Source organism: Camelus dromedarius, chromosome 25, assembly GCF_036321535.1.
Source record: "Camelus dromedarius isolate mCamDro1 chromosome 25, mCamDro1.pat, whole genome shotgun sequence".
NCBI classification, from domain to species: Eukaryota; Metazoa; Chordata; class Mammalia; order Artiodactyla; family Camelidae; genus Camelus; species Camelus dromedarius.
Window position 1 is genome coordinate 13,135,199 of NC_087460.1, and position 12,250 is coordinate 13,147,448.

The window sequence follows — 12,250 nt, forward strand, 5'->3', positions numbered from 1 at the left end:
TGTGCTGGCATGGTAAAGGTAGACAAAAGATGTCTGTGCTATTAAATGTGATTTGAGCTTTTAGAGTTCTAATAATCTTGATTCTTGAGTAGAGTTAGGCCAAAACAACGAAAGAGTCCATCCAAATTTTTAACTTCTACGGACTCTAAAACGTATCCATCTGCAATATCACCACCCGGTTTCCTTTGAAACATTTTCCTTGGATTGATATCTTTTTAACTCTTTGCAGGAGGAATTCCAGCTCCTATATATTTCGGGGCTATGATTGATAGAGCATGCATGAAGTGGTCCATCAACAATCTTGGGAAGCAAGGGACTTGTAGGATATATAATTCCAAATTATATGGGTAAGTTGTCTTAAATATATTTTATTAATTGATTTTTTCCTTTGACTATGTTAATTCCTGAAGGATGTTATTTTCAGTATAACATTAATAATTATAGCCAACATTTAAAAAACTTTGTATTCAGTGCTATATCAGGCAATCTGGCATCTCATTTTAATAGAAACTGTAGATGATATTTTTCTCCTTTTTCCTTAAATATGAAGAAACTAAGAGCCAAGGAGAATGAGTAACTTGTTCAAAATTACACAGTTAATATCAAAAATATCTGGGATTTTTATTCAGGTTGTTTTTGTTTCCAAAAACTCTCCTAATACTAAACAACAACAAAAACTACAAAAACACACAAAAAAAAAAAAAAAAAAAAACTATATACAGTGGCCTCAGCCTTCTCTAGGAAGACAGAAAATTATCAACTGGGGCTCTGGTCATAATTTAGTGGGAAAAAATATTTCTAGACTCTTCTGTACATAGGGAAATAACTGGATGGTTGTCTAGGAAAAGATAGTTGTAGTAATTCCTTAACCTTAAATGAAAACTAACTGCAAATTAATCAAATATACAAATTTAAAGTGTGAAACTTCAAGTATGAGAAGAAATCATGGTAGCAATTCTTTTAACTATCCAGGAAGAAGGAATGTATTTCTAAGTATGACTTAAATCCCCCAAACCATGATAGGAAAAATAAAATAAAATATTTTAAAAACTCTGTATCACCAAAAGTTCAAAGACAAAAGATAAATTGCAAAAAGAATTTATAACTCATGACATAGACGCAAGGCAAATGTCCTAAATATATAAAGAGTGCTTAAAAACTAAGAGTAAACCATACCAAATGCTGGCAAGGATGTGGAACAGTAGGAACTCTCTTTCATTGCTGGTGGGAATGCAAAATTGTTCATTCACTTTGGAAAACCATCTGACAGTTTCTTACAAAGCTAAACATAGTCTTACTTTATGGTCAAGCCATTGTGCTCCTGAGTATTTACTCAAATGAGTTGGAAACTTATACTTACCCTAAAAGCTGCATGTGGGTGTTTAATAGCAGCTTTATTCATAAATTGCTAAAAAATGGAAGCAACCAAGATGTTCTTCAACAGGTGAACAGATAAATAAACTGTGGTACATACATACAATGGAATATTATTCAACAGTAGAAGGAAATGAGCTATGCAGCTACAAAAAGACAAGATGGAATCTTAAATGCACATTGGCAAGTGAAAGAAGGCGGTCTGAAAAAAACTCTGTCCTGTGTGATTCCAACGATACGTCTTTCCTGAAGTTCACACTATGCCTGCCACCTGGAAATGACTGTCCTCTTTAGAACTCGTTACACTTTGTGGCTCAGTCATGGCCCTTATCCCGTTTCTTTCGGTTAGTTGTGTTCATTGCCTAAGGTAGTTTGCAAAGTAATTGCCTAAAGATTGTCTGAAGAGGAATTTTTAGAAAGATCAGGGGATTCGCCAATGAATACATACGAAAAAACTTAAAGTCACCTTATGATTTCTTTTGGATTTAATACTTTGAGGTAACTAGATAATTATTCATTGCTTTTATCTAGCATAGACAAATAACATGAACAATTCCTAATCCAAGGAGTAAAAGTCTATATTATAATATCAATCCTGAATCTAAACCTAATTCAGTTTCTCTCAGTAGCAGTCACGTAAGGAGAAACCCACATTGGTTTTTCTTGGTAGCAGTGGAAATTTTGGGAAGTTTAACATTGGTGATAACTATTTGGCATAACCCACGCATGAGGCAAATATATCTGAAGACTTTAAAAATATTTCTTTAGTAAAATTTGGTACAGCACAACATCCTGTTCCAATTTTAATAAACTTAAGCTTAAACAGCTCAAAGTTATATAATGAATTCCATTCACCTTCAGTTAAACCTGCTAAGTGTGTTCATGGTATCTTTTGCTTAAAGCTTGTCAACATTTAGTTAACGAGGCGAGCGCTTCCTAACCTAGCAGGTCAGTGGTCATCAATCTTTCCTGCTCACTGGAATCACCTGAGGAGCTTTAAAAAATACTAATTTCTGTGTCCCACCTTTAGTGATTTTGACTTAATTGATTAGGGGGTGTGGCCTGGTTATGGGATTTTAAAAAAAATCTCTTAGGTGATTCTAATGTTCAGCCAAAGTGGAGGATTACAGGAATAGACCACGTCTGCCAGGTAATTTTATGCATTTTTGTTAAAAACTTGTAGTGGACCACACGGCAGGGTCTTGTGGACTGTAAGCCAGTAACATAAACGTTGGCTCCTGGTTCAACTTAAATGGATTCAATTTGATTGTCTTACCATCAGTTCATTGCCTTTATCACCTGTTCTCATTGCATGTGAGCTAATCTGTCTTTGAGAAAGTTAAGCATTCCAAATATACCTTATTTTTTGGAAAGCACAGATAATTAACTACCCTTAGTTTCTAATGGGTTAATATTCCTTTAAAAATAATCACAGATTCCTTCTGCTCCAATCAAAAGAATCACTAAAATTGTTACCTCAATATTCTTCGATGTTTTTATGCAAGATTTCAAACATCTTTTTTTTTTTTTAAGATCTTCTGCATCCTGGAGAGCAAACATACAGTGTTGCACACAATTCCAAATGAAAATTGCCTCTTTTATTTTTTCTCTTTTCACAGAAATACCTTTTTTGGCTTGAGTACATGCTTAAAATTCTCAGCACTTATTTTATATGTTGTATTAATTTCTGCTATGAAGAAAAAATATGAAGGAAAAAACACCAAGTCATCAGAACCTGAAGGAAAAGCCGTGAATGAAGCAAACTTAGAACCGTTAAATGGTGATGCCACAGCAGACCATGAAACACATATTTAAGGGGAGAAGAAAAATTTCTTCTGCTGCTGGGTTTTTAACTAACATTGTATTAATTGAGTAGGATGTTATTTTTGAGCAGTTCCTGGCCCTTTCACTGATGATGTTCCACATTCCTTACTAATAATGGAGCAATGAATCACCTATGAATTTATGACAATGAAACAAACTATAAATGGGAACGAGAATGGGAGTGTTATGGCTGTGCATCTGGGGTTAAGAATAGAATATATGATCTACACAAATTTAAAGTGAAAGGCATAGTTAATATGTAACAGAATAGAAAGTATTTGTTTAGGTAATTGTAACTCATTAAAGCAGTGACTAGTAACTAGATAAAGGTGAAAAAGGAAGAGAGAAATTAATAGCCTAAATAAGGAGAAAAGCCTAATGCCATTTTTAAAACCAGTTTGGACCATGTTACTCAAGCCTAAAGTCTAGTATAACGGAGGAGTTATGCTATCATGACACCTGTCATTCATATATTAAGTCATATATTTTCCAAACCTTATGAATGTATAAGCTGAAGTTGTGTTTGACTAGCAACCCCCTGATACATTGTCTTCCAAACTCTCATTAAGATACTGCTGAAGAAATAGAGCAAATCAAAAATTTGCAAGCTGAGATGGTCAGACAGCATATTACAGGATGTGTTAAGTTTCTTTCAGGCTCATGGAAATGGATTAAGAAAAACTGACATTAACTTGAAAAAGCAAAGCCCATTTAAAAGAGGTGACTTCATTCCATTTGTCTGCTGTCTGGAAGAAGTGAGGTCTGCACCAGATCATTTACTAGCTGTCTTGCTACTGCATGGCTTTTTTTTTTTTTTTTTTTTTTTTTATGAGTTTATTTGTTTGGTGCACAAAGAGACTTCTTTCACAGCCCCACCAGTAGAGCAAGAAATAGAGTAAATGAGAACACATATTTGAATATTGTATTTGCTAGTGATGGCAGCTTTAGTCTAGTAAATGCTAGAAATTGTAGTTTTTATTCTTAATAGGCTAAAAGGAAAAAAATGGCATTAGAATCATCTGTGGAGCATTTTTTTTTTTTAAAAAGAAGCTACAATCATACACCCACTCCAGAGATTTTGATTCAAAACATATGTGATACAGCCTGGATATCTCCTTCCTTTAAAAAAAAAAAAATCCAGATGGAGCCCTTGATAAAGAGATACAGAAAACCAAGCCTCAGGATAGAAGAAATTCCTAAATATACCAAAGTCGCATAAGATGAATGCTTGCTAGAATCTGGGAATGAGACTGAAATTTATATGTATTAACCTATTCTCAAACTGTAGACCTGAGAAAAGATTCATTAAACACATAAGCAGAAATTTGAAAAACCACCCACCTGCTAGATTACTATGTGAAAATTTTGATGGGATCTTGTCTCATTAAAAAATAAAGAGAGAAAATTATGGACTTCAAAAAAAATTACAAAGAAAAAGACAATATCTTGAATATTTATTTCTTCAACAATTATTGAGTGTCAAAAATCTGACAGGCAAAATGATATATAACAGTAAACAAACAAGGAAGGACACTACCTTACAGAGCTTACACCTTAAAGGGAAAGAAGACTATAACAAAATTAAGTTATAAAATTTTATACAATTATATAAATTGAAAGAATAAATTTATATTTAGAAGTCCAATGTGCTATCCATTGCACCACAGAGACACCTTAAATTTATATTTGTATGTGACATGTACAGTGAAGGAGAGGAACATTAAAATGTATAGCTCAGATTATTTGATCTACTTCAGAGTCCAAGAATCCAGGATAAATATTAATCCTTACTTCAGTAGCAGGTATTAAACATGAATACAGACCCAAGGGGGGAAATTCAACAGAGATAAGAATATGATAAGAAAAGGTTTCGAGGAAGCAAAATAAGGCAAAATAGTTAAAATATATGTTGAATAAGGTTGAAAGAAGACAATGGCCCCAAACCCAAATCCATGATAAAAAAAAATACAGTTGAAAAATCTATGAAAATCTGGAAGAAAAAGATAAAGAAGAAATTTGTGGAAGAAGGTAGGTGATTTAGAGGATCAACTAAAACACCAACCTAAGAAATCTATTTTTGAGGAATTAATCGGAGCTGAAAAAGAAGCATTAATCAGAGATTTAGTGGGAGAATGACTTCTTTCTATGAAGAAAGACTTAAGTGTCCAGACTGAAGTCTCCTTCTTGCCCCACATCTTCACACTCCCATCCTTTTTCACACAATGAGGTCTTTGATCATGATGTTTCTCTCGCCTGAAAAGCTCTTTTTTTTCCTGAGTAACTGCTTCTTGGCATCCAGATCTAAGCTCAGTCACCATTCTTTCAATGTCTCTGACTTCTTCACTGGTTAAAATCTTCCAATGTATTCGTAGCAATGTAACACTTATCAAAGTGATAATTTTACATTTTTTAGATTATTTGATAACTGTTTGTTTTCCCCACTAATCATGAGCTCTAAGGTAGGAAATGAACTCTTTTTACCTACATGTTTTATTTCCAGCATCTAGCTTGGTGCCTGACAGCTTGCAGATGCATCATCAATTCTTTCTGAAAGAATGATACATGAATGAATAAATGAACTCTAAAAATGCCAGTCATACAAAAAAAAAATGCATGTTATAAATAAGAACTATAAACAAGATGGAAAAATTTAAGATAGCTACATTAAGTCATTGGTATGGAGTGATGGTTTCAGATGTTTTGAAGCTTTTCTTTAATATTTTAAATGAAAAATAAATTTGAAATGTCAAAAAAAGTGTTTTTGACTGCTATCTACATGCTAAACATGAGAGGTAAAAATATTTACAAAATAGAATCTTGGCCCTTTGCCAGCCCACAAATGAGGTGGAGAAATAGCATGTAAACACATTGTAATATATACCATAGTAAATACTATAATAGAATAAAAATGTTCATGTCTCTCATTCTTAGAAACTACGCTAATCTCTCTGTTTCAATTTCAACATATGTATTTCTGGAGCTTTTACCCAAAAGAAAGTATTGAGCAATAATCATAATAAATTGGACAGTGGCCATTGTCACTTTCCTCTTGTGTGTCTTCTACCTTCCCTAAATAGACTTGCCCACCACCTGGAAACCAAGAACCAACCTGATGAGAAGATGATTACACAAAGCAGTGTGATTTCAGCAACACCATGGACCATTCCTGACCACTAACCTGTAAATGCACTGTTACCGAACTTGGGTTTGGCCACTCACCACTCAAAAGCCAATAATTCGAAAGGCAAGTGTTAGTAGAAAGGAAAGGTCCTTTAATCACAAAAGCCGGCAATCTAGGGAGAAGGCAGACATGTCTAAAAAGCAACTTCAAAGATTCTGCTCAGCCATGACCGTTTTTAAAGGGAAAAATGGCAGCGGGGAGGAAATCTCAGCGAATCATCAAGGCAGGAGGTTGAGTTCTGCTCATTGTCCATTGCCTGCTGACTGGCTGACTCTCTCGTCACATGTTATTTTGCCTACGTGACCTGCCAGCAGGATTGCTAAGGGAGCTGTTGGGGGTAGAGAGCTAATCGTTCTTTAACTACTTACTTCTTCATTCTTCTTTTTATCTAGAAAAAGAATGAACAGGTTAGGAAAGACATGGTGTGCACTCAGGAGAGCATAAGTCAGGCGTTAGTTTCACTAGCTTAGTGACCTCATACCTATAATTAAGTTCTTTCAGGGTTAGAGGGGAACAGAAATGTGCAAAGAGCAAAAGGGCAAAAGAGCTGCCTTCAGTTCCCCACTGTCAAACATCATTCCATTTCTCTGAAATCAGTGGTGAAGTTCCATCTCCTGTAACTCCTTTGGGTTGACATAGGGTATTGTAGTCTCAGAGTGGAAGATACAGCCTCTTGACATGGGTCTGTAGCATCTTTTTGCTGACCATTTTAGTTGCCCACTTACCTATACAGGTAGAGCAAGCTATAATTATTTTGATGCCTATAAATATATAGATTATTATGAGCAAAAATGTTAATCGCATTCTTGAGGCCAGTTCTTGGAATTGTGCTAGCCACAGGTTCAGTGCTGCTCAAGATGGAGAAGCTTATGTCATGTCGACAGTCTGATCATCATACAGTTAGCTCCCTCCCCCACCAAGTGACAGTTACGGTATTTACAAAACAACTCAGGAATGTGTATCAGGCACTAAGCCTGTGACTCTATTATCCCTAATCATTAACCGCTCAGTTTTGTACCTTGGGGGTGGGCTGGCCTGCAGGGTTCTGCTCCATTCCAGCACCTCTTGCTCCTAACTAATCTCTGTTGTTAAGCTTGAGGCTGCTTCAAGGTCTATCACTAGAAACTTACCCCTTTAAATTTAGACTTTGTCTCCATTTAAATTGGAAGAGACCACAGATTATCCGGCACTTCACAGTAGGAGTGAGAGTCCAATTATTTATAAGCAATTGGTTTTTGAAAGGAGTGGAAATGGAAAGCACAAAGAATATTTAGAAAGCAAGAGAAAATTTAACAGAAAAGTGACATGTCATTAGGATACATTAAATTATTATTTTATTTAGAAACTGACTTCTTCTGTGTTGGAGGGTGGAGGGAATGAAAAGTGCCCGTCAAACTGACAAGGCATCTCGAGACAGAAAATTAAGGCAGGCAGCTTCATGTAATTAATGGATCCTTTATTATAGGGTAACTTACTCACACGGTGGGATCTATTGGGATCGGGCAGTAAGGAACTGGAAGCATTCACATCTGCACTCCCCACCACCAAAGGGACATAGGTGTAACTGAGCAGGATCCTATTATCATCAGTGACCATCTGATATCTGCAATGGCACTTGGTGACTGCTTAACTGTATTATGGTTTAAAGGGTTTTTCTCATGCCGTTGCTGACCAGGGTTGGGCTGGAGAGGAGCGAGGCTTGGGTGGTCCACCCAACCCCCTCATGTTGCTGTGTGCAGGGAGCATGCTCAGTGCCCTCCTCTTGACCCCAGTCCCCACCTCTTGACCCCAGTGCCCTCCTCTTGACTCCTTGTGGTTTCCTTGTATCCTGTTGTTCAAGCTGCGGGCCTCAGCCTGCAGCAGGAGGTCTCAGGTCTCAGCCGCTTAAAAGGCTAAAAGCATTTACCAACCTGACTTTAAACTGCACAATTTTTTTCTCTAGAGTTCTTTTCCATGGAGCCCCTTCCTACACATCCTTTGTTCTAGGTACAAACATATTGTTAGCCCCAAAGCTATAGAGGTAGACTTCATATCCAGCAGAGGGAAGGGGACCACTGCATCTGCAAAAGCAAGGACAACTTTGCAACAATTTGTTATCCTATATGTGATCCCCGTAGAAACTAGCTCCCCACTTCAACTCTTGAACGTTTACTATAAAACCCTCTGCCTTCTCTCCACAGCAGGCTCACAGTCTTAAAGGCATTAGCCCACTGTGACCTCCTTTGCCTGGCAAAGAAATAAAGCTGCTTTTTCTACTTCATCCAAAACTCTCTCCTCAAGTCTCATTTCAGTAAGTGGGGTGCGGAGGCCATATTTGGGCAACATTGGGACAATTTTATAGTTAACCTAGGGAATGGAGGTGGGTGCTTGGAAATAAGACAGGCATTCCTAAGTCAAGATTTACGAATAGGTAAGTAGTCTTATGAATGCTGGGAACATGTCAGGGAAGATTTTCATCATTGTTTGAGAACTAACAGAGCATACAGGCTATTAGCTCCTAATGATTATTAAACAATATCTATTAACTGCAAATCCCCTGATGACCGAGAAGTGATTTACTGCACAGTACAGTCCTGGGTAGGGTCTGTGGAAGGACAGGACAAAGTGTAAGGGCCCAAGGTGGCATCAGCCTTAACAGCCGTACACACAGGAATTACGGACATCTGAAGGCTTGAAGAGTCTTGTAAGATTTCCTTTTTATTTTATTTTAAAGTAACATTTGCTTAAATTTTCCTTAGGGCTGATTGCAAAAAAAAAGTCTCATATTTTGTTTTTATCACACACCAGGCTTTACTTTGACAGCACTGTTTATAATGGACCTCTGAGTACTGCTTGAGCCATTTCTATCATTTTTGTCCTGTATGAGTCACATATGTAAGTCATATTCATATATGACCAGGCTATAACATTGAGAACAGTAAAAAGGAAAGTAAGTGCATTGTTTAAAAACATAAAAATAATCTCCTCAGGTACCTACTCAGGTGTTTGTAGGATGCCAAACCTCCTGAGTAATAAATTTAAAAATTTGATACAAGAGTCATAAATCTTAAAATCACTTCCAAGATTTAATATGCCTACTATGTACTATGTGGCTGAAGAAACTGAAAAAAATCTTAAGTATACAGTCAATAAAATAAGCTCCTTATTTCTATTTGTCCTAGAGCAGGAGATAATATTTATATCAATGCAGGTTTCAAGACCATGACGTTGTGTAATAGCATTTATTACTCTCACCCTAGACACGGGCAAACTTAGTGTGAAACATAACTGGCAATATCCATCTTCTATCTGGATGTGTATCATCCAGTATAATAGTCACTTTCCAAATCTTATCAAGTATTTGATTGTTTTTCCTCCTTCTCCCTTTCGTGTCCTCTTTTCTTTCCCTTCCTTTGTCTTGTCCTTATTTTTCCTACCTGAATAATTCAATCCTGAGCCATTAGATGGTGCCAAGCAAGCAGGTATACAGGAATGTGGAGTAAATAAACCTGGCTGTTCATCCTACCCTCTTGGACCGGAAACTCCATATCCTCCACAAGGCCTCTTGTGTCTCTAAAATCCTTTCAGACTTTTATTGTATCCCTAAGCTACAAAACAATTGAGTAGATTTAGTCTTAAATGTGCATGTTGAATTTTAGTAACCTCAGTTCCATAACAGAAGCTACTTTTTAAAAGCTTCATTCTCTAAGATGATGTATGGAAAATTAGTCTTTGTATTTTAATGTAGGACATCCTCAGTGACACAAACATTAGATGCAGGCGGCGTCCTGAATCTGGGAAAGTGGCTTTTTTGGGGACAATATCTGACACTGCAGACAGTTTTAGGACTAGTGTTTTTCTAATATTGTCCTTTCATCCTTTGACTTAGACGCTTGTTTTTAAGAGAGAGTTTAGTCACCACGTTTGAATTGCTGAAAAAAAAAAAGTCCAACAGTTTTTGCTATATGATTTTTAATTACCTGATTAAGTTTGTCAGTACTCTGAACAAAATGAGTAAATGTATGACACGAATAAAAAAAGGCAGGGAATGAAATAAGAGCAGGTGATGGCATATTAGTGAGTAATCTACTTTAAAAGAATCATGTCTAGAATGAATAGGAAAGGGTAAAGAACAATTCCAAAATAGAAAAAGACTTAGGCTTCTGTCACTTAAAGTGATAAATTTGAAGAAAAATACTTCAATATTCACAGAAGATAAGAATTTCAGTCTCTAAATCAACTCGATATCAAAGCAGAAATTCAATGGACTTAAATAGATATTCATAATAGGAAAATTTTAGAATCTCTTGGAAAAGGAGGTGTGGGAGCTATTCACTTATTTTGCATGAGTTGAAAGAGAAGTTGCTGTTTTAATGTAAAAATAAAGCTGAATCTAATATCCTGTTTTGAAGGTTATAAATGTCCCTCTGAGGAAAATCACTTCACCATCAGTGAACATTTTTTTACCTTGAGTAAAAAGAAATTTTTGATAAAGACAGGGACAAGTTACCTGATGTACCTCTACTGATTTTAAAAACAACTAGGTTGAGTGTGTTGTCCAACTCTGGGAGACATGCGATAGCAGAGTGCTACAGTTTAGTTTTTAATTCCTCATCATCCAAAACTTTGGACTTTTGGTCCATCTCTTTGCACTCAGTTTCCTTCCCTGTAAACTTTGTCTCCAGCATAGTTTCTGAAGAGGCATTTTCCGCAGGTAGACGATGCTTTCTCAAAATAAGTAGGATCAAAAAGGCTGGAATATAGCTTGATCCTCTTAGTGCTGCTGGCAATCCCAGGTAGATGCGTCTATCAAAAAAAAAAATAGTTAAAACATATTGTATCTTACGTAGACAGTGTGGTGAATACAAATTGGTTTTGCATATTTTAATTTATTAATATTTTACTCCCATAAGGACAAAGCAGCTAACTGTTTTGCATGTCAAGCTTACAGAAGGAATTTTGCTAAATTCGCTTATTAGCAATTTGTTAAAATAATTTTTGGCCTTTTTAAATCCAGAAAATCCAAATTAAATTTCTTCCTTTCTAATCTTTTGTTACTGTTTTTATGTTATCTTTTTACATTGAATAGACTCTCCAACTTAAATTTAATACTGACAGTCATAGAGATTTTATTTTGGTATTCAATGAGAATTTCAAAGAGTCACCACTAATTATGATGTTTACTCCTGTGTTGTTGTTTTTTGATGATCTTAATTGGGTTAAGTAAGTTCCTCTTTTCTCTTCTGACTTTGCTCAAGTTTTAGTTATGAATTTGTAGAATATCACCAAATCGTTTTTCTGTGTGTAATTGTAGTTAGCAGAATATCCAAGATGATTATTATATAACAAACTCTATTTGTTAGCTTTTATACATTACTAGATTCCATGTGTTATTTTCTTGCATGCATATTTATAAGTAAAATCAGCCTATACTTTTCCCCTTGTACTGAACTTGTCGATTGTCAATATCAAGATTGCACTAGCTTTGTAAAATGTATTGGGACATTTTCCCTCTTTTTCCATTTCTAGGAATAACTTGTATAATACAGGAGTTATCAGTTCATTAAAGGTTTGTAAGACTTGCCTTGAAGGCTTCTGGACTTGATACCTTCGGAAGATGGGAATTTTTGACTGATACACATTTTTAAACTGCCATGAAAATATTCATGTTTTCTATATATTCATAGTAAAATTTAGTAATGTATACTTACCTAAAAAACTCTCTATTTAATATGTTTCCAAATTATTATGTCTAAAATTCTGAAGTATCTGAATTCTTAATTCTTAATAGTGTTTATTTGTGCATTTTCTCTTTATTTGCCTTTTCAGATTATTATTATTATATTTTAGTATTTAAAAAAAATACACATTTTCATTTTTTTGGTTACCTCT

The 12,250-nt window shown here is 35.5% G+C and overlaps 2 protein-coding genes across 6 annotated transcripts in view; one reads left to right on the forward strand and one right to left on the reverse strand.

The window, feature by feature from the left end:
• Window positions 1-6,135, forward strand: part of LOC105096489 (solute carrier organic anion transporter family member 1B1) — a 59,264-nt gene extending 53,129 nt beyond the window's left edge. Inside the window, exons 14-15 of the mRNA XM_010988834.3 lie at window positions 230-347; window positions 2,994-6,135. Of these exons, the coding sequence (XP_010987136.1) occupies window positions 230-347; window positions 2,994-3,189 (314 nt within the window). The 3' untranslated portion in view covers window positions 3,190-6,135. The remainder of the gene's footprint in view (window positions 1-229; window positions 348-2,993) is intronic.
• A 4,193-nt stretch (window positions 6,136-10,328) lies between these two features.
• SLCO1A2 (solute carrier organic anion transporter family member 1A2) overlaps window positions 10,329-12,250 on the reverse strand; it is a 77,349-nt gene continuing 75,427 nt past the window's right edge. For all 5 annotated transcript variants that reach the window (XM_031444010.2, XM_031444009.2, XM_064479091.1 and 2 more), the window contains exon 16: window positions 10,329-11,164. In XM_031444010.2, the coding sequence (XP_031299870.1) occupies window positions 10,948-11,164 (217 nt within the window). In that variant the 3' untranslated portion in view covers window positions 10,329-10,947. The remainder of the gene's footprint in view (window positions 11,165-12,250) is intronic.